This window comes from Halichoeres trimaculatus, unplaced genomic scaffold (assembly GCF_033239565.1).
Source record: "Halichoeres trimaculatus isolate MK-OKI-2021-1 unplaced genomic scaffold, fHalTri1.1 fHalTri1_scaffold_8, whole genome shotgun sequence".
In the NCBI taxonomy this organism is placed as follows: domain Eukaryota; kingdom Metazoa; phylum Chordata; class Actinopteri; order Labriformes; family Labridae; genus Halichoeres; species Halichoeres trimaculatus.
This window is the reverse complement of record NW_027437186.1, coordinates 36,097,752-36,120,916: the sequence shown is the minus strand read 5'-3', so window position 1 is coordinate 36,120,916 and position 23,165 is coordinate 36,097,752. Positions and strand designations below refer to the sequence as shown.

At 42.0% G+C, this 23,165-nt stretch overlaps 1 protein-coding gene across 9 annotated transcripts in view; it reads left to right on the top strand.

The window, feature by feature from the left end:
* tacc2 (transforming, acidic coiled-coil containing protein 2) overlaps positions 1-23,165 on the top strand; it is a 67,871-nt gene that overhangs the window by 23,112 nt on the left and 21,594 nt on the right. For all 9 annotated transcript variants that reach the window (XM_074675760.1, XM_074675754.1, XM_074675753.1 and 6 more), the window contains 2 exons: positions 21,295-21,401; positions 21,711-23,121. In XM_074675760.1, coding sequence (XP_074531861.1) covers positions 21,295-21,401; positions 21,711-23,121 — 1,518 coding nt within the window. The remainder of the gene's footprint in view (positions 1-21,294; positions 21,402-21,710; positions 23,122-23,165) is intronic.

Sequence of the window (23,165 nt, the reverse complement as noted above, 5' to 3'; positions counted from 1 at the left end):
AGCCAATATTTGGGACCACTATTTATTTGCAGTAAAAGTGAAAATATTGGTGTCAAAATTTGGGATAAAACAAACTCCAACTCTAGACTTTGTTTAAAGCCTTTAAGCTTATGTTTATTAACCAGCTCCCAGGCTCAGCAGCTGTATTATAAAGTTAAATGAAAACTTAAAAAAACAAATAGCTCCCTGAAGTTTTCTATAGGAAGTTAAGTTTGCCAAAGAATGTTGTTGCGTGTCACCAGTCAGATGGTACCGTGGGTGGGATGATGCTAGACACAGAGAGGTGGGGTTGGAAAGGCTGATGCCGATATGCTTCAAAATGCTGAATATCGGCCTGGTCTTAGAAAACATCACAACCACAACCTTTTTTTCCACATTTCCTTTAAATCAGTGTTAAAAAATAATGAAAAGTAAAGCTCGCTCAGTGACAGATGAGTGTTCAGAGTCTGACCTGCAGACTACTTTTCAGCATGTTTAAAAAGTAACTCTGTGAATTCCTCCAAACCTCTTCGTACCTCCTCATAACATTACAGATTAACTCTGCTATGCTCGTCCACCACATGGAGACGGAGGAAGGATTTGCTAATGTATGAACTTAGTGGTCGTGGAAACTTAAATGTATACTGTGTAATTGTGGCTTGTTCATGGTGGATATAGAGACAGAAGCAGAGAAATTTGATTCTTTGTGTCTCTAAAACTTAAAGAGTCAGAGAGAGCCGGCCTCTTTATAACCACTCACAGCTTTCTGACTGATGTTTGGGAGCTGGAGCTGAGTGGAGCACCCTGGTAACGGCACCAACACAATGATTTTCATTCATAACTCTGCTGCTGATTACATCTGAACACTCGTCATTATGACTCCAGGAGCCCGGTCTCCTCACCCTTCACACGTCACTCCTCCAGAGTCCTCCTCAGCTGCAGTTTACTAGAAAGACTTTGAAGAGGGAATGACTCAGCCACTTTCACAGAGCACTTACACTTCCAGCCAGCAGGGGGAGTTTTCCCCTCACAGATCACAGAGTGTAAGCTGCTCTCACAGCCTGTGTGTGCTCTCTGCTGTCTGAATGCATCATCCGGAGAAACACCAGCTCTCATAGTTTCCAGTGTGCACCAATGTTTCAACCCTGTGTGACTGAAAATCCACCACTTTGACTGGTTTTTGCTTCTTTACTCAGAGTCTGCAGCTACTGAACGACAAAAAGGAGGAATTTAGATACACCACCTTCACATTAAACCAAATTAGATTAAAAAACTCAACTCAAACACCTCTTCAAAACAGCGTCCAGTTGAAAAAACTGCAGACTGTCCTCTGGTTTGTCTCTGAATGCCTCTCATGCTCAGTGAACACCAGAATTTTTATCAGGCGAAGCAGCAAAGTGTTCCTACATTATTTATGATATCTGAAAGAACTGTTTCATTGCTCTGAAGGGGACGGTAACATGGACTGAGTGTTCTGATTGGACGACAGCACAGAGGCAGTTATGATGCCAACATATGCACAGACATGAACACTAACTGGAGTCTGGTATAAAACTGAAACTCACGATCTTTACAGACGATATCGGTGAAACATCTTGATTCTGATTCCTTTAGCTGAAAACTCAATCTTCTTTAAAGATAATAAAACACACTCTTTCCCTTCCATTAATTAATATTTATTGTACATAATGAACCCGTCTGGTGCCTCCCTCGTACTCTCTGCTACGAAGGAAGTCCCTGATGGTTAAAAATTGAAGACTCCCCTTTTTAAAACTACGGATTTAATCAGCTGCTCGTGTCTACTCTGGATTTCATTTAGTGCTTTTTTTGGAGCAGCAAATTTAAACAGCTTGTCGTCCTCATTTAACCATGATCTGTTTTGCTCTTCTGGTTATTTTTCCTAATTTTTCTTTGTATCTTTCTTTTCATTGTGAACCAAACATTGACTTTTATTGCTTAGTGGATCTCCCTGCACAGTTTAGATGGTTAGATGGTGAGGAGTGATTTTGTAATTAGGGGAACATTTCAAGTCATCATTTCAAGAAAAACTATTTAAAGCTCCCATCTCCTGCTCCTTTCCTGCAGTGTAATCTGGATCATTGATGTCTTCATGAAATGGTTGTAACATGTTTTGGTCCAAAAAGCCAATAAATCAAGCACAGCAGCATTGTTTCCAGGCTCTCATAGCCCCTCTGTTCAGAACGCTCTGATTTAGTGGGCGTGGCCTTCATATGTAAATGAGCCACCGCTGATACCGCCCCGCTCTTCCACGTCACTGAGAGCGGCGCCACGAGCTCCGAGTGCACAATGTTTAGAAAACAGAGAAGCTCGTTTACCGTAACATTACAGGCTAAAACAACAGGCTAACTGCAGCTAAAGTTAGCATCCTGAAGCTAACACACAGAGACAGGGGGGACACTGATATGTCGACTGTGTTAGCATTGCTAAATGTAGAGATGTAGAGACAGGTTTCTCTTTTCTTGTCCTGTCAGCTGGTTACTGGGATTTTTGAGACATAATTCTTCTAAATTTTGTCTAAACTGTGTTAAAAATGATGAGGGACATTTCTAGAGAGCGTAGGCTGACATAGAAATGTTGAATGATTCGAAATTTGCACTTGCACACCTGAAATGTTCCCTAATCATAGAATCCCTCCGAAAATCTGAAAGTAGGCTGCCCATTTCTCAGTGATGCTTTGCTCTGACTTCTATGCATCCATATCTCCCTCAAAGTGAAGAAATGCTGCTGGATTAAACAGCTTTACAGAGGTTTCCCTGCAGATGCAGACAGATGAACCCTGTTTTTCAGACACAGCCTGAGGACTCTAATCCCAGGAGTGATTGTTTCTTACGTGTGAAGAAAAAGCTGCATTGCTCACATAAACAAAGCTCTGAGCTCCTCCCTGCTCGGTCTGTTCAGAGCTAGAGGAGCACTTTATTCTGTTTGATAATACAAAATGTTTTTAAGTATTTCCACCTCAGGGGGGATTTCCACCTTTTAATATAAATCCAACGAAGGAGAGCTCCAAAAATCTGCAGTTAGAGACTGATTTAATCATAACAGGGCCGTTAGTGATGTCCATCCATCCATTCTTCTCTTGTTGTTGTTGTTGTAGGGTCCCCTTTGGGATCCTGGATCTGTCTTTTAGGGGTTTCTTAGCAAAGTTCCCTGACTACTCCTCACTGCGTATAGTTTCATGATTGCAGAGCAGTAAATGTTCACCGATGACGTCTGTTTGCAGACACAGCATCAGGGAATTGATCTCGTGGTGATTTTTTATTGGAGCGATGCAGCCAAGTGAGGAGATAGCAGATTTTGTTTTATTGCAAAGTGCTAAATAGATGCACGTAATTTATTTCAGCACTACTCTAATTAATTTCTGTGCTCATCATAAACTTTGTCTTTCTTAACGAACCATTTAGTTTTGGCGTCAATAAGCTTCAAACATCCTCGTGTTTGTTTCCAGCTCTGAAGGCTTAGCTGATGGTTTGTTTTACCTTTCTGGGATGATCCTGTGTTTCTTTCTGAAGCCGTCACATTCTGTATTAGGGCGTAAATGGTTTGGTTTATGAATTTATTCGAGCCTGAGGCAATATTTGAGTCTGTGCTTGTAGTCAAACGTAAATATTTAACCTGACTCCTCATGACTCCTGATGCTACTGATTTTGTTTTTGACGGTAAGTTTCGGATATCAAATCAAAATCAATTAGTGGTGCATTTTATTTTTTAAAAAACAAAGTTGCCAAGCCTCAAATTAAAGCTCCTTTGCTAAACTTTTTGTGTATGCTGATTTTAGCGCCCCCTCTGGACAAAGTAATACCTCTTCCTGCACTAACAATCTTATTCTTCACATGTGCTAGTAATCTTTTTTGGTCAAACCCACTTTTTGCAGTCAAATTTATCACTGAAAACACTGAAAAAAATCTGCACGCTAATCTGACACCTACCCTAACACAAGAAATAAAAAATGACAATCAAAAATAAGATAGTCGGGTTGAACATGACCATATTTTCCTCCTTAGAAGGTAAAATCTGCAGGAATTTTCGTAACTTGTTAGTAAACACAACGTTTAAACTTGGCTCCTCCTCCTTGGCTCAGTGCCAGCTGCAGCCCACACCTTTAGCTTCAGACCATGTTGTGAACACACTCACTAGCCCAGCAACCACCTGTAGCTTTGTGTTACTACGTGGGAGAGACTTGAGAGCCGTGCACCTGACTTAGCATGTTAGCACAAGCTAATCACAGGTATTTGACACGTACCTGGTTAGCAGAAAGCTAACTCACGTCGCTATTTATCCTATGCTGCTCGAGTGAAAGCAAGTGAAAGTGGAGCCACTTTTTTAGGAAAAAGCTTTTTCTGTTTGGCGTTTTGTTTCACTTGTTGGTTGTTTTTCTTCCTCCGTGCTACGTCCGCCATCGTAGCTGCTCTGATTAGCTTCTTCCACTCGCTATCATCAATACCTTAAGTCACTTTCTCACTGGCTGTACTGTGATTGGCTGAGGTAACCACGCTTACTCTCCACCCAGAAACATCCTGAAACAACCAAAAACATCAACATCCAGGCAGAGGAGGAGGTTTGAGGCTGACACAGACACTGACACGCACGTATAGGAAATCCTGCAGACTGTACCTTTAATTCTCTTTAGTCTAATGATCATTTGAAACTCCTTATAGAGTTTAAGCTGCAGCCATCTTGTGAAACCATTAGTGGTTTTGCAACCTGTTTAAAAGCTTTTGCCATTTAATTACGCCTGTGTTACTGGCATGAATGAATCAGACAATTTTTAAAGGAATAATTCGTCAAACAAAGAAATCTCATTCTACCTCTGCAGGTTTCATACGAGCAGCTGGTGGGTGACCCTGATTCCTCTCGAGCGCTGTTATGAATCTTTAAGCAAACTGCCACAGCCATATCTTCCAGCGCCTGAGCCATGTTGAATTTTTTATTTCATCATTTTCTTCAGCCTACAGCAGAAAGGAGACGAGAGCAGGGCCAGACTCTTTAAGGCAGAGAGGATGTTTGTTTCAGCACAAAGGCAAGTTCACACACACCCTTTGCTGCCCTACATTCATCTCTGAACCTGAAACGAGGGTCTTTGTGGCGTCCAATCAATATCTGGGCTTTAGCGAGGGGTCTGTGAGTGGGTGGGATTTTTGCGTATCCCCTCAGGCTGGGAAACATCGACCACTGACCCCAGCAGGGACCAGGATCACATCAATGTTCATCAGATAATGGACTCATGTTTACATGCAAACACGCTCTTTTTAAACCTGGCGTCAGGACGGTCGTGAACACTGCCGCTCTGTGTCCTTTGTTTGGTTCGTCTTTTCAGCCTCAGGTCTTTAGGCTGAGACTCGACACCTGAAACCTGTGAATCCGTGTGAATACAACCGCTCTGGGCTGCTTTCACTATTGTTGTGAGCCCCGGTTTCCTCACTTTCCCATGAGTCTACAGTAGATTCACTCCTCTCATATTTCCAACGCTTCACTCTCTCAGACAATCAATGCAAAATTTGTCAGAGCAGTTCCTGCGTCTGCGTGCATCCCACAGGACTCTTTCACCGTGTCACGCGTGTCCAGACAGAATATCGTTGCTGCTTTTACTGTCGTTGATGCAGCTCGAGGTTGTGATGAGAGTGCCAGTAAATTAGATCAGCAGCTCAGCCGGCTCGGGGCTCCGTCTGAGGCTGCGTTCATGAAGAAATGTGGACGCTCTTTGTCAGGAAGCATATGTCCCTGTCTCTGAAGCTTAAAATGACACGTCTGGAGGATGATTTCATTTCAGTTCATAATTTTTGATGCATAAATAATGTGCCAAGCCTTAAACAGCCGCATAGATCACAACTTAAGTCAACAAAATGAAACATGCAGATGATTTCTCTGAGCTTAGATCACGGGTCCTCAACCAGTGGCTCTTTGACTCCTCTGCAGTGGCTCCTTGTAGTTTTAAAAAATATTATTGAAATAAAGAATTTTTATTTTCCTTACAGAGGGTATTGATGATTAAAGACTCTGACACTAAATAAAATCCTACGCTAACATTTAGTTGATCTAAACCTTCATCCCATCTGTCAATAAAGCCTGCCAACGCTCTACTTCACCTCCTACAACATCAACAGCCCACCAACTTTCCATGCACCTGTGGCTAACCTCAAGTTTTACAGCCCTGGGAAGATAACTACATCTACAAAAAGACTAATCTGGAAGAAAATACTGATTTTAATTCTGTGTGGGTGGATTCATTAAACTGACAACGTGCCAGCTTAATATACAAGCTTGAGATGTGGCAAAAAAATCTTTTTTTATTTTCAATGTTTGACGTTTTGAAATTTAAAAATCCCTTTTTTTTAACCATTTCAACTTTTCCAAATATTTTTTTTGCATTTTTTAAAAAAATGTCTGAAATTTCTTTTTCTTAAATATTTGACTTTTTTAAATTTTTGAAAATTAATTTCATTTCATTTTTTTAATTTCTCTAATTTTTTGTACTTTCAGCATTTTCCACATTTTTTGCAAATGCATTAAATTTTTATTTATTTTTATTTTTTTTTATTTCAAAACTTTTCAGAAGTTTTGTACATTTTTTATGTCTTTTTTCACATGTACAATTTTATAAATTAAAACATATATCTTAACTGTTAACTGTTTAAGTGTTACCTGCCTAGGGACTACAGATGTAAATTAGCACTGATGCTATAACCCGGCATATCTTTATCTATTGTTCTTTGAATAGATGTTCATTAATGTGCGCTGTCCCTATCAAATAAATAAATAAAATAAATAAATAAATAAAACTTGTATTGTTAATTATTCACTAAATTTCACTAAATTCTTTATTTTACTATTTTGTCTTTTTTGTGAACACAAAAACAGATTTTTTTTGCTCCCGAATGACTTAAATCCAGGTGAGCTGAGGCAAATTGGCTCCTTTGAAAGTGAAGTTTTCAGACCCCTGGTCATGATCTTTGAGAAAAGAACAGTTTTCTCAGATTTCTTTTGGCAGAGATGATCCAAACTCAGGGGATGACGCTTTAAAAATTCTCTGCATCAAATTTGCATTGTTTAAACAAGCTGTTTTCCCTCTGGATGTTTCAAATCTCACAATAACATCCTCCACCCTACTGACTTTCAAATCGCGTCTTGAAACTTATTTTCATTCTTTGGTTTTTAATTTAGCACGGGAGTTGTGTGATCTCTGTCCTTCTATGTCTTTTATGGTCTTAACCCCTGTGTTTTATTTATCTTATTAGTTTCTGTGTGTTGTTTTATTTTATTGATGTTCTTTGATTTTTACTGTGCAGCACTTTGGTAAAAGTGATAGTTTTTTTGTAAATGTGCTGTATAAATAAAGCGGATTGGACAGGATAAAGATATTTCTGCTTTTTGCAGTCTTAGTGTCCACTCTGGGAGTGTGTGCCTTCCCACAGAGTTTCTGGTGATGTCGCCTGAATGAAAGAGGATATAACAGGGTCAGAGTTGAATAATGCACACATAGTTTCCCAGAGTCTATTGTTTACCTCAGGCATCACTCTGGTTGGCCACGCTCAGAGCTGGAAGCTTCCATTGTGTGAGACGGAGGCACAGAAATGACATTTCCAGTTTGCAGAGAGTTTGCAGAGGCACGGGGTGAGAAAAGGGGGGATCCCTGCAGGAAAGCGTCAGAGAGGAGAGGAATGTGGAGATGCAGGGACTGACGGGCTGCGGGAGGAAAACGTCTGTGAAACGTTGTCGTCTGAGGGGTCTGCTATTGTTTGGCTCCCCTGCACAGAGGCAAGAAAGAGCTGCTCGTCTTTTTAAAGGCGCAGGAGGCTGGAGTCAGGAGGGAGAGGGGGGAGGAGAGCAGCGGCACAGCTCAGCGATATCAGCAGCCAAACAGAGGAGGAGGAACCTCACAGACACATGAAGGCTGCAAGACAGCAGGGTTGTGTTTTCATCCTCTCTGCTTTGGATTCTTCTTTGTGACATTTTCGGTGGACATTTGCGTGGTGCATCGTTTGAGGAGCAGGATCATCCGCCGTCTGTAGAGGAGCAGAGGCTGAGCAATGCTGTGCGTAAAGTCAGGAGCCCTGAATCATCCGCCGCTCTGCTCCTGATGCGAGCAGGAGACGCTCATCCTCTGCACTGCAGCACAGGAAGCCCGGCCGCCGCTCGCCGCCTCTGACTCTGAGCAGGACGAGAGGAGAAGGTGTTTCCAAGGAGGGAGCAGGTGGATGTGGAGGGTGGCTGGAGAGCAGCAGCAGGCAGGGGGGGGCAGGGGGGGCAGAGCTAGTCGAGGATGGGAGCCAACGAGTCCATGGAGCAAGGACAGAGCCACTGTCCCTCTCAGGAACACATGTGAGTCGAACTTCACGTCAGAGGTGATGTGATCGTAAAAGCAGAGAGGGATCTCTTTGTTGTGCAGCAGCTCTGCACGCTGTTGCTTTCCTGCTGTGGCTTTAATTCCCCCTGCATGGAAAGAAATCTGAATGATGGTTGCAATGTTTACGATGCAGGTTGCAGTCATCATCTCGCTCAGTTTGGTGATTTTTTATCATTCATGTCATAAATCCTTCCGTGCAAACTGCTTCCAGACATTTTCACACTACAAAACCTTGTGCAACATGCTGCATTTGTCATCTTTGTTGTTGTTGTCTTTGTGATGTAAATAAGAACGAGATTCTCCGCGCGTGTGCACAGACACGTGTGCTTCAATGTGTCATCGTCACAGTACAGTACGTGTAAAGATGAAACACAACAGTCCTGCAGGGGAGCCAGAATTAGGCAACGAGCGCAGTGGGTACCGCCGTGAAGCCGCCGTGAAGCCGCTGGGAGGCTGGTGGGGTGATGTTTTGCTGTGACGTGTCGGTCGCGGTGGGAGCAGGAGCAGGAGCTGGTGATGGTGTGGAAATAGATCACACTGTGTGTGCGGGGGAGGAAGGAGAAGTTAGTGACTGAGCAGGAGTGCTCCACTTTGCTGTGTTTTATTTATATCCCAGACACACGACTGCACAGGGGAGCAGCAGGAGGAGGAGGAGGAGGAGGAGAGGTGGAGGGAGTGTGTGTGCCTCCGTAAAGTTTACATCAATGATGTAAAGCATCAAACTGTCAGAGTACAAACCCTTCCTGCTGAGGGTTGTGTAAGATGTTTTGGTCCAGGTGTGCTCGCTGCCGCCACCTGAACCGTCACTAACACGGCTTTTACTGGATGCACTTCCTGTCAGCTCTAATCTGAGCTGAAATGTAACCCAACGGACCTGTTCTGAATTTTTCTCTTATTTTATGTTCCTGACTGTATTTATAGGGGGTCTTCTTGTTAATCCCTTGCAGTAATCCCAGAGAGCCTGGTGTCTAAACTCTGATTTTTACCCCCTCCTCACGGTGGCTCTGACTCCCAGACACGACCTGTTGTTGTTAAATGTGCCATCTGTTTACAGTTAAAGTCTCAGATTAGGTTAGATGAAGTATTACACTCAGGGATTATCTTGGTCTGACACTCTTTTTGTCCTCCATGGCTCCTTTGTTTTGGGTTTCCCAGACAAAGGGATGACCGGCTCAGACTGAGCTCCAGGTTCAGGAGGATTCTCCGTCAGACTTCCTGTATCTGAGGTGTTATTTTCAGAGGATGTTGTGCTCTTTTTCTTCTACAAACCTCTCGTTGTTGCTCCCTGCTCTCCTCCTCACGTCAGTGTTGAACTGGAGAGGCTCTTGTAAAATGTAATTTCAGTGTGTATGATGTAATACTTCATCATAATTCTTCAGAGGGAGAGAAGAGCAGGAGCTCCCTCTGTTGGTCTGTTTGATCGTATCACAGCAGGGGATGAGCTGAGGAGTCCAATAACATGCTTTAAGAAAAGACATGTTTTTTGTCCTTTTTCCAATTTTGTCATTCGGCTTTTTGCTTTTTACCGAGTCCAAACTGTCTGTGAAGAATCACCCAAAGTTTGGTGACATTTCTATCTTGATTTACAGAGATTCATGCATTAATGTAGATGTTTCTTTTTGGGAAAGCCTCTTTATTGACTGTTTTAAGTTTCTATTTAAGATCCAAAATGCAGCTCAGGGAAACAATAACACAAAAAAGTTTTTTTTTATTCTTGTCTGCCTCAAGCAGGGGAAGTATTACATCTTCTTTTGCGATACAAAACATAAAATTCAAGCTCTGAAAACAGGAAAAGGCTCTCTTAAAGCCCGTTGGTTTGTTATTCTTCTCTCTCATTAAGCTCAAATTGCCTCGAGATTTAAAATTCAGTCACAGAAGAAAATTTAAGACTCAGGTATTTGCATGAAAATACGTGCACCAGAGCGCCCCACAGTGGCTCAAAACTGCAGCCCCTTCAGCTACTTTCATCTACAGGCCTGAATTTTTTAGTGCATAACTACCATGTCTAGACCTACAAAAAAGTGTCATTCGACTATCGTGAATTCCTAACAGGAAGTTTGCAATTTGGACGTAAACATCAGATTTTGACGATTTATAGGTTACATATTTAAACAAACTAGTCCTGGGTTTTTTCTCAGATCACCTCCAGACTTGGTAATAGTCATAATTGTACCCAATGTGTTAATACAACTAAACACAGGATCACAGAGTCTGCAGGTAAATAATGTCTCATTTATTTCCTAAGTGTGGCTAACACTAGCAGAACTAGCATCACTAGCCTTCAGTCCTCTTTGCAGGTTAAAGTCCACATATTGGTGCAAATTAAACATTGCTCTTCATACGACTTCATCTCCTTTGATTAATATTAAAATTCCAGTTTGTGCAGTTTGAGTCATCAGTGCTTGTTTACATCCAGGTAGTAGAGTATTGTAGCATTATGAGAGGATCCAAATTAGGGGTGGGTACTGAATTAGGTACTTTTAAAGGTACCAACCATAGACTGTATAAACACGGACGTAGTCTCCCTGACGTCCCCCGTCTGTTTCTGAAACAGAAAATGAAGCAGATCGGCTATAGCGGCCATATTGGTAGTGACAAGGGCTTTGCGTACAACCATAGGGCGCCTGTCGGTCACGTGACCTGAGCTGTGCCTCTGATTGGAGGAGCTTGCGATCTTAATATCCTTAGTTAGAAAAAAATTCACCCCCGTACAGTGTGTGCTGATAGTAAAGTTAGCGACTCAGACAGGAGACCTTTTTTGAACCAGGCTGTAAATAGGTTAATTTCTGCTTTGAAAACAGCTTTTTTTGCTTGGTGTGTTTGTGACTTCCTGTACTTCCAGAGCCAGCCTCAAGCGGACACTGGAGAAACAGCAGATTTTAGCACTTCAGCATTGTCTCATATTCTCAGACCAGAGGTTGCCGCTTGGTACCAACTGAATAAAATCAAACGGTGCCATGTTACGCCAAGTACGCCAGCGGTACCTTAACACATCCTTGTGACTGTGAAGTAGTGGAAGAGTAGGAGATTTTCCATGTGGGACATGAACCCAGCATTACAAGGTCTAATATTGAGAAATAAATATGTTAAATTGAAAAACTTTGATTTTATTTTTAAACAAATTTATATATATTATCACAAAAACACACCCAAGAGTACTGAAAATTTGTACCGTTGAGCACTGATATTGATTGCCAGATATTGGGCATTGGTACCGTATCATTTCAGATGTGAAAGGTACCCATCCCTAATCAGGTCTCTCTGATAAGAGGGAGAGAAAAGGAGAACGCAAATTAGTTCTTGGTTCAAATCCTCTTGAAACTTTGAGACCCACTCCTCAAAAAAAGACTCTCCTAAGCACAAGTCTTGAAAGGATAAAAAAGATATTTCCTGTATATTAAATCCTTTGGTTGACCAGGAAGAGGCTGACATTCTGCTGATTTTTCTACCTAAAAAATAAAAAGTGAAGATCCTAAACCTGAAACAAAAAGATGAGATACCTGACTCAGCTGAGAGGGGAAGGTGAGCTGATTGAGGAGGTGATGAAGGGAGGATGAGCTGTGGTGATGGAGCAGACGAGGAGGAATGAAGGAAAAGAGGAGTAAATAGGAGAAAGGAGGATGACTGTATCTTTGCAGAGAGGGTTTAGAGGGTGTTCAGCGGGAAAAGATGGAGGAAATATGAAGCAGCAGAGTCACCAGCCTCCCATCAGCTCTCATCCAATCAGTGATGCTCCCTCATCACTCCTACATTTTTCCAAAGAACACACGAGAGCCGTCGTTTTCAGCCACATTCGTTGTTTTATTTCTTGTTTTTTTTGGAGGAGTGTGAAGCTAACAGGTCAGAGAGATGGCGTTTGCTTCACGTGCCGGTGCAGCCCAGTTTCCACCCCCTCCCCAGGGGGGTTCGTGTTAGTCCCCCTCCTGCTCTCTGAAAGCTGTTTAGACAGGCTGAGTTGGATTCGGCTGAGAGCACAGACGCGTCTGGCGGTCTGAGCTGCTTCACGCTGCAGAGCCTCTGTCTCCAGGCAGCTATCTCTGCCTGCGAGACGACGACGCTGTTCATTTCTGCTCTGTCTTTGTCTTTATCTGCCCCCGGATCCTGACTGCCCACCCACACGATGTCTTTCCTCTTTCTAGGTTTAGTCTGTATGCAGGTAACACAAAACCTGCCCAGGATTTAACCAGCTTAGAGGAACAGATTTGTGAATTTAATTTATATTTTTAAATTAAACCTTTTGATAAACTGTGAGCAGAGCGATGCTGATGCTTCAGATGTTGCTTCATAAACCTTAAATATCTTTTTATTCCTCTTGGTGTTTTCATTCTGTGTTAGCTCAGCCTCAGTGTGTGTTTGTGTTGGACTTTGTGCATCCAGCTTCTGTGTGTGTGGTTTTTTTTTTCTTCCCCCCGTTAGCATCTATCGCTGTGGAACATATGGCGGGAGCAACCTCCTGTTACCATAGCAACACACTGTTTGCAGCCACATTAAAAAAATCTCTGCAGGGACAGAAACGTGGCGCTGAAACCAGCCCTGATTACCTTATTGTTTCATTGTTTCCAGTTTAATTACCTCCTATTGTCAAATTAGCAGGTTTTTTTTTTTTTTTACTCGTCCAAGCTAAATCTGTGTTCAACGCCTAACGAGGAATCTTAATAGAAAGATTTTAATGAGGAGTTTTATTTCTATGGATCTTGCATAGGGAACATAAATGAAGAAGATTATTTTTATTTTATTTTACAGATCTCTGAAGGATTTAAATAACTTGAAAATGTAATGCGCCACAATTCAGCCAACTTGGTTACTTGTGGAGGAAATTTTATAAAATTTATTTTTTGGATGATTAGTCCACAAATGAGTCGGATTCACCTCCATATCAAATGTTTTTTATAAGACAAAACTTATGAAAAGCTCTTTTCATTTTAATTTCACAGCCACTGAATGATCCTATTTTTAATAATAAGAGAAAATAGATAAATAAATTTGTCTTGAGCCCACCAAAAATATAAAAAGCCCTGTTGAACATTCGCTCAGTATAACAAACAGAGCATCAGATTAACACGCTGACAGCGGTTCATGTCGTGTCAGGGATCAGATCTCATCAGTCAGTCTTTGGGATCAGGATCTTTATCCCATTTGGGATGAATGACTCCTAAAACTCATCAGGACTCTATAGCGCCTCCAGCTGGCAGAAGAGAGGATGGAAATGAACTGCTATAAACCTCTGTGCACTATTTTCCCTCCTATTGATAAAATCTTATCCACAAGCAGACTCCAAAGTGTACCTTACCTGTTGATGAACTCCTCTTTGTAACCTTTCCTTCCTCGAAGCCTCCTTTCTAAGGATGGGAGAAAAAATTTATGTATCGTAGTATTCAGATTTTTTGTTTAACAATTTTAAATTGTGTTTTCTTTGATTTTTTTTTCAATCCTTCATCTTAGTCTTTGTTTAAAATTTGGGTTGGAAAAGAGTTGAGCTGTCAGATCCCCTGAATAAATCCTTAAATAATAAATGAATGCTTTATTTCGAACATGTGAAGATAATACAAAAAGAAATAAAAGAAAATCAACAGGGAAAAGAACAAATGAAAACACAAAAATAAATAATAATAGAGAAAAAAAATAGAAAAAAAGCAACCAGGGAAAACAAAACAACAGCAACAGCAAAACGAACCCTCAAAACAAATAAATCAATTTTGACATGATCGAAAAAGGAGTGGGAAGAAGCATCAGCTTATTTAATCCTACCTCTTCACCTATTCCTAAAAACTCCAATGTTATTTTATTGAAAATCATTGAACAATACTTGTGAAACAATGAAATCTTTATGTTTTAACTTAAACATCCAATAAAGTGTCCTGAGTTTCAGGTCTCAGAGCAAAAAACATCAATGGCTGGCCGTCAGACCTTCCTGGAGGTTTATAAGATCAGTTTCATATGTAAGAATGGGCAGATCACCGATCCCCCAAAATTAAAGAAATCGGCACCAATCGATCGTTGCATGTCTAGAAATCACAAAAATCTGAAATATTGTAGAATCACAGTCCCAGCTTTTCTTCTTACTGTCAGTGCTCACCTGACCGTCTGACACTCTGACACTGTGATCCTGTGTCCCAGTGACAGATCCAGATGGATCTTCAGTCAGACCAGTCTGATCCTGCTGGGACTCGCTGGTCCCTCGCTGAGATTACAGCTCTGGCTCCTCTCTCCGCCATGTGCCGTCTGGTTTTTGCATCACGAAATAAAGGCAATTAAAAGGCTGATTATTGATATTTAAATCATGGAGAAAGCAGTTTACGCTTTTCACTGAGAATCCTGTCGGAGCTGACGTCTTATCCTGATGCAAAATGTTTTACACAGTCTTTGATAAATATGCTGCTGCATATTTCAGCCTTATTGATCTGAGTGGGTTTTGTCTGGTGACAGTCATATCTCAGGTTTTCATTTGATTCATGTGTGTGGATGTGATGCAAAGCTGACACACAGGATGCAGGAAAGCTTCAGCGCTGCCATGGGGATAAGCTGGATCAATACATTGTATAGACTGGGTTTCTGTAATCTACACTGCAAAAACTGAAATCTTATCAGGTGTTTTTGTCTCATTTTTAGTAAAAAAACGTCTTTTTAGACTAAATCTGAGCCACATTCACCTGACCAGTCCAGAAGAATGTCTTATTTCAAGTTATTTATCTTTTCTCTTGTTCCATTGGCAGATTTTTTCACTCGCCCCAAACAATTCAGACCTCATTTTTGTCTTTAAATAACTTGAAACAAGACATTTTCTGAACTGGTCAGGTGAATATGGCTCAGATCAAGTATAACAAGACAATGTTTCTTAAAATAAGACAGAAACACTTGATAAGATTTTTGCAGTGTAAGTGAGGAACCATTGTGGTTAGTCTTGAATTTGCTGATAATAAGAAGCATGCAAATGGAAATATGAACACCCGTGCATGTCAGGTTTTTCCTATAAGTTGTCTTTGCAAAAACTAAAAGAGTTAAAACACAACATAACACAGGGAAATGGGCCAGGTTAGAGTCTTTAAAGGAATAGTTGATACACTTTTTGTTATACTGGTCAAAATAATCCATATGTCTTGATGGCAAGCACTACATGATGTGTTCTTGAATGAGAGTGAATAATATCCACTGTCTACAGCAGGAGAAAACCCAGGAAAACATCAGCCAATCATATCTCTTGGGATTCTATCTGTTTAACCAATCAAATCCCAAACGTGACGTTTTGCCCTCCTCCTGTGCGTACATTTCACCGGTGAACACTGCCGCACTGTAAAAGTGGATAATACTAGCATGACAGTTGGGTGTACTAACAAAAGTCATGTTTGTTTATTTGTTTTTTAGCTTTATGTTTTAACGTTTTGATGTTTCCTTACCTCTAAATGAAACATGACTCTACGTCGTGCCAAACATAAAATGATGAGCTGAGTCCGTCTTTCAGTCATTAACAATCAGTCGCCAATCAGCGGCGCTCGTACATGTGAGCGGGGGGCGTTGCTTTGGAGGAGCTTCAAGGGGAGGGGGGGGAGGGGCTAGGCGGAGTCCTGACGAGATGCTACTTTCAAACTCAGTTTTTCAGGACTGCCAACCCTGCCTTTAACAACCTTTAGATAAAAAGAAACACCCAAGGAAATATGCAGGATAAAATGATTAGAGGTAGCCCGATATATCGGCCGGCCGATATATCGGGCTGATATTTGGACATTTGTCTCTATCGGCCATCGGCCGTATTTTCTTTTAAAAAGCCGATTTTTGATCCGTTGTAGAAAATGACGCAATTTTTGATCAGGCACAAAAAAGATGAGCACCTCAAACTTGTGGAACCACTTGGATACATTACATACTTTTGTTCAAATTATATTAATAAGTTTAAATTTCTTTTTTGACATTTCAAGAAGAGTGTGAATGTTTACTACTGCTTGTTACATTGTGTGTTTACTCAGACAAAATATTTCATTGTTTTGAAAGCTGAATAAATGTTCAGAGGACTGGACACGAATTGTTGTAATAGATTTCTTTTAGTTGCTCAGAAATTGCTGCGTTTCACAAAAATGTGATAAATAAATATTTATTTAACAATCGGCCTGAATATCAAATTGGAAAAATCGGCTATGCATATTGGCATCGGCTGCCCAAATTTGGAAAGCATTGGCATCGGCATCGCCCCCCAAAAAGCCCATATCGGTCGCCCTCTAAAAATGATTGGCTGGCAGGTTGAGATACAAAGTCTAAAAAAGCCAAAAAGCACAAAAAATGCTTGCAAAAGTATGTGAATTGGGTGTAATTCCTTCATTACAAATTCAATTTATTAATTTCAGATTATTTTATCCTGATTAAACAACATTAAAGCCCCTTTAGATACATTTGTGTCATAAAATGACCAAAGCTTTGCTTTTTTCCCATCTTACACTGCAAAAAAACAAAATCTAATCAAGTGGTTTTGTCTTACTTTACGTAAAAAAAGTCTTGTTTCAAGTTGTTTAAAGACAAATTAAAGTCTGAATTGCTGCAACAAGTAAAGAAAAATCTGCCAAAGGAACAAGAAAAATTTGCTTGAAACTGAGATTATGTCTTAATAGAAATACTTTTCTCTTGTCCCATGATTTTTTTTTTTTTTTTTTGCATGTTACAACCAATTAGGACCACATTTTTGTCTTTAAATAACTTGAAATAAGACATTTTTCTGAACCGGCCAGGTGAATGTGGCCCATATTAAATCTAAAAAGACATTTTCTACTGAGAATCAGACGAAAAAAACTTGATAAGATTTTAATTTTTTACAGTGTTCCCCTTGTTTTAGTAGCTATAAAATGATGTTGCTCAGTTCAAGGTGTTGAGTAAAGAGGCCTTGGTAGTCTTTTCCTTACTATTAATGCAGAAAACACATTGTTGATCATTTTTTGTGGTTTCTCTCGTAAGCAGTTAATTTGCAAATTCTTTTTTGCAACAAATCAGTTTCTGTTATTTCCTGCAGATCGTTGCAGCTGTAGCTGTGTGCCGTGTAAATGTGAGGAATGTGTGAGCTGTTTCAGAAAAGGTTCCTCCAGATCGTCTTTGTTGATACAGCAAAGATGCTCAGGAGCAAGAGAGGGAGGTGGAGGGAGGGAGGAGACAGAGGGAGTATCTACAGTATGCAGGGGAGGCGGTGGTCTTCTGCAGCCTGTCTCATTTAGATTAGGAGGCTCCAGCTCCTGGTCGAGAGGAGAGGAGAGGAGAGGAGACCGGCTGATGTGGCCGTGCATGACAAAAGGAGCAGCCTGAGAGGAGTGATGCTGTAGATCTGAGACAAAAGCATCTGAGGATCTGAGGAGAGGAGGAAAAGAGAGGAGGAACAGAGAGGAGGCAGAGGAGAGGTGTGATCTGCTGGTCGTCTACCTGCGCGTCAGGCAGCGGCGTCGTGGTGCGGCGAGGCTCAGCCCACTGGCAGCCATGGCAGTGAGTGCGTGGCAGGCTCTGTCTCCACTGCAGTGGGCTCGCTGGGGCTGGGACAGTCTGCTGGGAGGGGCCGGGGACGGGGACAGCCCGGGCTCCGATCCGGCTCTGGGGCTCCTGCGGAGTCTCTCCTGGGGCTCGCGTCATGACAACCTGCTGAAGGAGGCCGGGGAGCCGGTCAGACAGAGGTGAGACAGGACGGGCGGCTGGGGCTGGGTACGGTCAGATGAGACGTGATGAATGGAGCGGGGAGGCTGGGAGTCCGGCTGCGTGGTGAGCCGGCTTTGTGCACGCGTGTGTATCCAGGAAGAAAAATCAATATTTCTTTTTGCTCAGGAGGGTGAGACCGTTCTGCTTTGTTTTACAGCTGATGGAGAAACCAGCCTGATTTTTGTTTGAGTTTCTCTTCAACGTCTTGGTTTCTGCTTCAGATCTGGAGCTGGTCTTGTGTGTAAAAGAAGCTTGTGTGTCATTCTGTGTCCCAGATGTGCAGTTATCTGTCACCTCGCTGCAGATTCAGCGTTTTCATTTGAGGCAGAGGAGGAGAAATGGACCATAACACAAACTGTTCCCTGAGGCTTTTTGAAGACGTGTACAATGAGCGGGACTTGTTACTTTTATTACCAGCTTATGATGAGACATAACACAGGAAAACAGGCCAGGATAGAGTCTGTAACAACCCTTAGATGGAAAGAAACACTCAAGGAAATATGCAGGATGAAATGATTGGCTGTCAGGTTGAGATATGTAGGGGTAGGGGTGAGTATTGGCACGAACCTAATAATACGTTACGCATCACGATACTTTGGTAACGATACAATAATATCACGATATCACAATGTTGTGATATATCGCAATATTCTGCAGAGTTAACTATTTAATTGAAAATAGCTTTTCTATCTCATTGTGTTGGAATTAGTGAAAGTCAGAAGCAGTTTTTGATACTACTACTTAAAAAACATAAAGTGTGTCGAGTAGGGCTGAACGATTTTAAGAAAAGATTGAAATGTGATTTTTCTGGCGGATATTGTGATTTCAATTCGATTCAGGATTTTCTTCAAATCAAGCTTTGGGATATTCACACGTAGGGCTGAACGACTTTAGGAAAAGATCTAATTTTTCTGGCAGATATTGCAGTTGACGATTTTTTAATCATCAATAGTGATGATAAATAATCTGTTTTCATCAACTTCTACTCCTAAACAGAGGCTTTGTGTTGTTGACCTGCTTACCAGCACTTTTAACATATAGATTGTCTACAAATTTGTAAAACAGAATGTGTATCATACTTGACACAACAGATCCTGAGTCAGTCAGGAGCGCTGCAAAAAATTGCTGCTTTGGCGATCTCAAAATTGCATTGTCTAAAATTGCGATTTCGATCTGAAAACGATAAATTGTTCAGCCCTAGTGTCAAGTTTGTCTCTTGAACTACGGTCAGTTGGTGTCCACAATTTTACATATAAAAAATCTGATATTGCACAAAACATGACTTTAATTGCTATTTTATCAGTCTGCTACACTGTAAAAAATAAACTCAAAATACTTTTAAACTAACTGACCCTAAAAAGAGAGAGAAAAAATTGATTTACAGTATCAAAACCCACATCATCAAGTTTAGGAATAAAATATTTTGAGATTATATTCATTATTCAGTTTATGGGTAACATACAGTGGAGTAGCTCTCTGGTGCCGTCTACTGCAGTGGAGGAGCAGAAGACATATTGTACTTCAAACTCACTTAATATATGAATTGTTATCTTAACTCTTGTAATATGTTAGAAAGCTGCTGTCGTCTTTAGTGTTAGCAGGTCAAATGTGACCCGTGGTTAAATTTACAGATGAATATAAATAATAATGTTTATGGTAATCTGCCACAAAACAAAACATAAATTGCATAATATGAAGGGTAAATTCTTGGCTGGCAGGGTTACACAATTTTATGAAAAACCTTCAATGGAGTACCAACAAGTCTGATTTGGCTAGCTAGCGTTAGCGCATAATGTGGAGGTTCAACGAGCATCGAAACACGCTCGAATCATTTTCAAATTCTGAGTTTGTTATCGTGATTGCACTGGCCCATATAAATTACTTTAAAAAATCATCGCAAATTTACTTTTTGTTTAATGCACCAACCACCAAGAACTTTGGTAGCACAACAGCAACTACCTACCATGCTACCATTACAAGTAAACAAAAGCCTATTGAAAACATTGTTTACTGGAAATTAGCATGCTAGCGGTGTTTCATTTGTAACCTATTGAGTAGACCACAAGCAATGCTTTTATTGTTTTTACAATGTTTTTCTTTTATTTGTATGTTTTTATCATTTTATTTTGATCTACCTGTACAGCACTTTGTCTACAGCTAAGTACATCTAAGTGCTCTATAAATAAAGCTGGTGTGGTAATAAACCAGTGAATGAATGTTTATGCTAAGTTTGAAAACATAACTCTGCTTTCGTGAGTTGAAACGTGCGATTCGGTTTGGTATAATATTACTTACAAATCCAGAAGCTCCAAAGCTAGGAGGCCCTTAGTTTTGAGGCCCTTTTCTTGTTTCAGCTCACGCCAGTGAGTGAAAGCTGGTCCAATATTTATGCGAGTCCAGGCTCGTGGCCATGAGGCAGAGGCGGCATCATTCGCCCAATCAATCGTTTATCTATCGCCTCACTGAGTTTGGGATCATAACGTTTTTGTCCAAATATTATCTATTCAATTCATGATATGAGATAATTTAACCCTGTTTAAAACAGCATTGACGCCCTTTTTGATAAACATGTAGGTGCCACAAAATGACCATAGTTTTGCTTTCACATACTTCTCTTCTTGAAGGGATGTTTAAGTCCATATAAATCTAAAATCAAACGTTTTAATTTAACACAAGAAAATTGTTCTCACGCTGCCACGCTGACATGGTCAAAACCTGTTTTTTGCCTCCTTCTACACACACACCTGGCTCATTACCTAAGTTTACCTCAAAACAAAATATACTGTGAATGTTTCTTAAAAAAAGGAATAAGAAATGAAACAAACTGAAAACTTTATTTTGGCCCCAACAATAGGTCTTAATATTTTTTAATCTTCAACTAGCTTTCGTCTTTTCTTGGAAATTCTGAAATTTCACTTTAAGTTGAACTGAAAAAGACAGTAAGGATTAGTCTCACTGATAAGCTCATTAACCTGGACTCTTGTGATTGATTAACACAGAGTCAAGGATTTAACCTTCTCTTCTATTAGTGTGTCAAGGTTTCATTTCCTGGATTTATAAATTTTAAATAAGTCCCACCAAAGAAATTATCTTAGAGAGAATCCAAGCATTACAACTGACGCCACATACCCCAGGACTATGATATCATTTCTGTCAATTCACGACTTTCTGTGTCTGAGCTCATCCTCTCATGACGTCAGCGTCCGTAATCCTGAAACACCCGCAGTCCGAGTGATCTCAGTCTGACTCAGAGCAGCTTTGACTCCATGTCTCCTTTTCTGTTCCTCTCACAGGAGCTCAGACTCTGATGGAGCCTTCGAGACCCCTGAATCCACGACTCCAGTGAAGGCCGCTTCTCCAACAGAGCCTCAAACCCAGCAACTGCTGTCACATGACAAAGGTAAATGATGATGGTCGTTTTACAGCGGAGAGTCCTGTGGCTCCATCTAGTGGAGAAAAGATGGAACTACCTTATCTGAAGACTGGTATCTAGGAGGTGTGGTCGTTTGTCACGGCTTCAGTCCCGCTGTGAAACTCTTATTGAGTCGTTAAAGCACATTTATCTCTGTAATTGCTCACGTCAGGAGTCAGCTGCAGCTCCTTCCTCCCTGATTCTCAATCCCTGCTAAAATATGATAATCCCAATTGAGCTTCATCTGATTTTATATTTTAAGCAGCAGCTTTAAACTTCTTAATGTCTCTCTTTCAGCTTTTGCCGTAGGAGACGTCTCAGCTTCCGGCGCTGACTCTGACCTGACCTCGGCTGAAAGACCCTGCAGATCCCCGTCGATCGTCTTCGATGAGGACAAGCCCATCGCAGCCAGCGGCACCTACAACTTTGAACTTTTGGCTTCAGATTTATCCAGTCCCACTCTCACCCGATCGCAAAGCCTCCAGGGAGGAGAACTTGAAGGCGCCGATCAGTCCGAAGGATCAGCTGCAGGAGGTTTTCGTCCACATTCTGAATCCTTCAGCGTGGGCAGCGGGAGTGCACCCGGCACGCTCCACAGACCAAAGAAAGTCCGTCCTGGATCTCTGAAAAAGAAACCTTTCCTCAGACAGAATTCCAACCCAGAGAGTCCAAGGCCGTCCTCGTCCAGCAACACCCCTGAGATCAACCGACGGGCAAAGCCGCAGACTTCCAACTCTTTCCAGACTCAGCAGGAAGCAGAGGGAGGATCCGCAACCCCGAGCCCGGGAGGAACCCTCCGCAAGACCAGGAAGAGCCGGGTGGTGACCCCTCCACCTCTGCCGGAGGAGACAAATAATCAGACCCAAGGGGACACCCTCGCTTTGCCCCTGTGCCAGGAGGAGACTCCGCTCCCTGGTAGTTCACCGGGCAGAGACGAATCCCCCATCCCCCCCAGCGGGTCCTACCAATGGGATCCGGATAACTTCGAGAACATCAACCCTTTCAAAACCGGAGGTAGCAAAATCGCCAATTCCCCAGTTCTGGGCCGTAAAGATCTGCTGAGTGCCCCCTTTACGGACTCTCTAGAAAACCCTCCGGCCCCTGCCTTTGAGCCGAGCCCCCCAGCTCCTCCCAAGGAGCCAACCACCAACCCAGAAGAGCAGCCCATCCTCCCCAAACGCCAGCCCGTAAGGCTGGAGTTTGACTACTCTGAGGAGACCAGCGAGGCGCCACCCCAGGCCTCTCCCCCACCCAAGAAAGTGGGCAAGAAGCCGGGTGCCAAGATGCCTCTGAGGAAACCGAAGCTGGGGCTGAAGAAGGCCCCTCCAGCGCAGACGGAGCAGCTGGACAACAACCCTCCAGAGCCTTACAACGGGAACGACGAAGAAATCCCCATCCACAAAGCTTCGTACAACTTCGAACCCGACAAGTGGGACGATCCGAACTTTAACCCTTTCAAGTCCAAGAAGGGCATCTCCAACTCCCCCACGCTGTCCAGGCCCTCTTATGGCTTTGACACGGATAACTTTGACGACTCTATAGACCCGTTCAAGTCCTCCAATAGGATGGCCAACTCCCCTCCCAAAGCCTCCGCCTCATTCGAGCTGTCGTCCAATGATTTGGACGAGAACGAGAACGACAACATCGCAGAGCTGGGGGACCAAAACCAGAACAAACCCGCCAAGAAGAAGAAGACGCCCATCAAATCGTGAGTTCACTGCTGTTTTTCTCTGTGGGGGTGTTAGCGTCTCT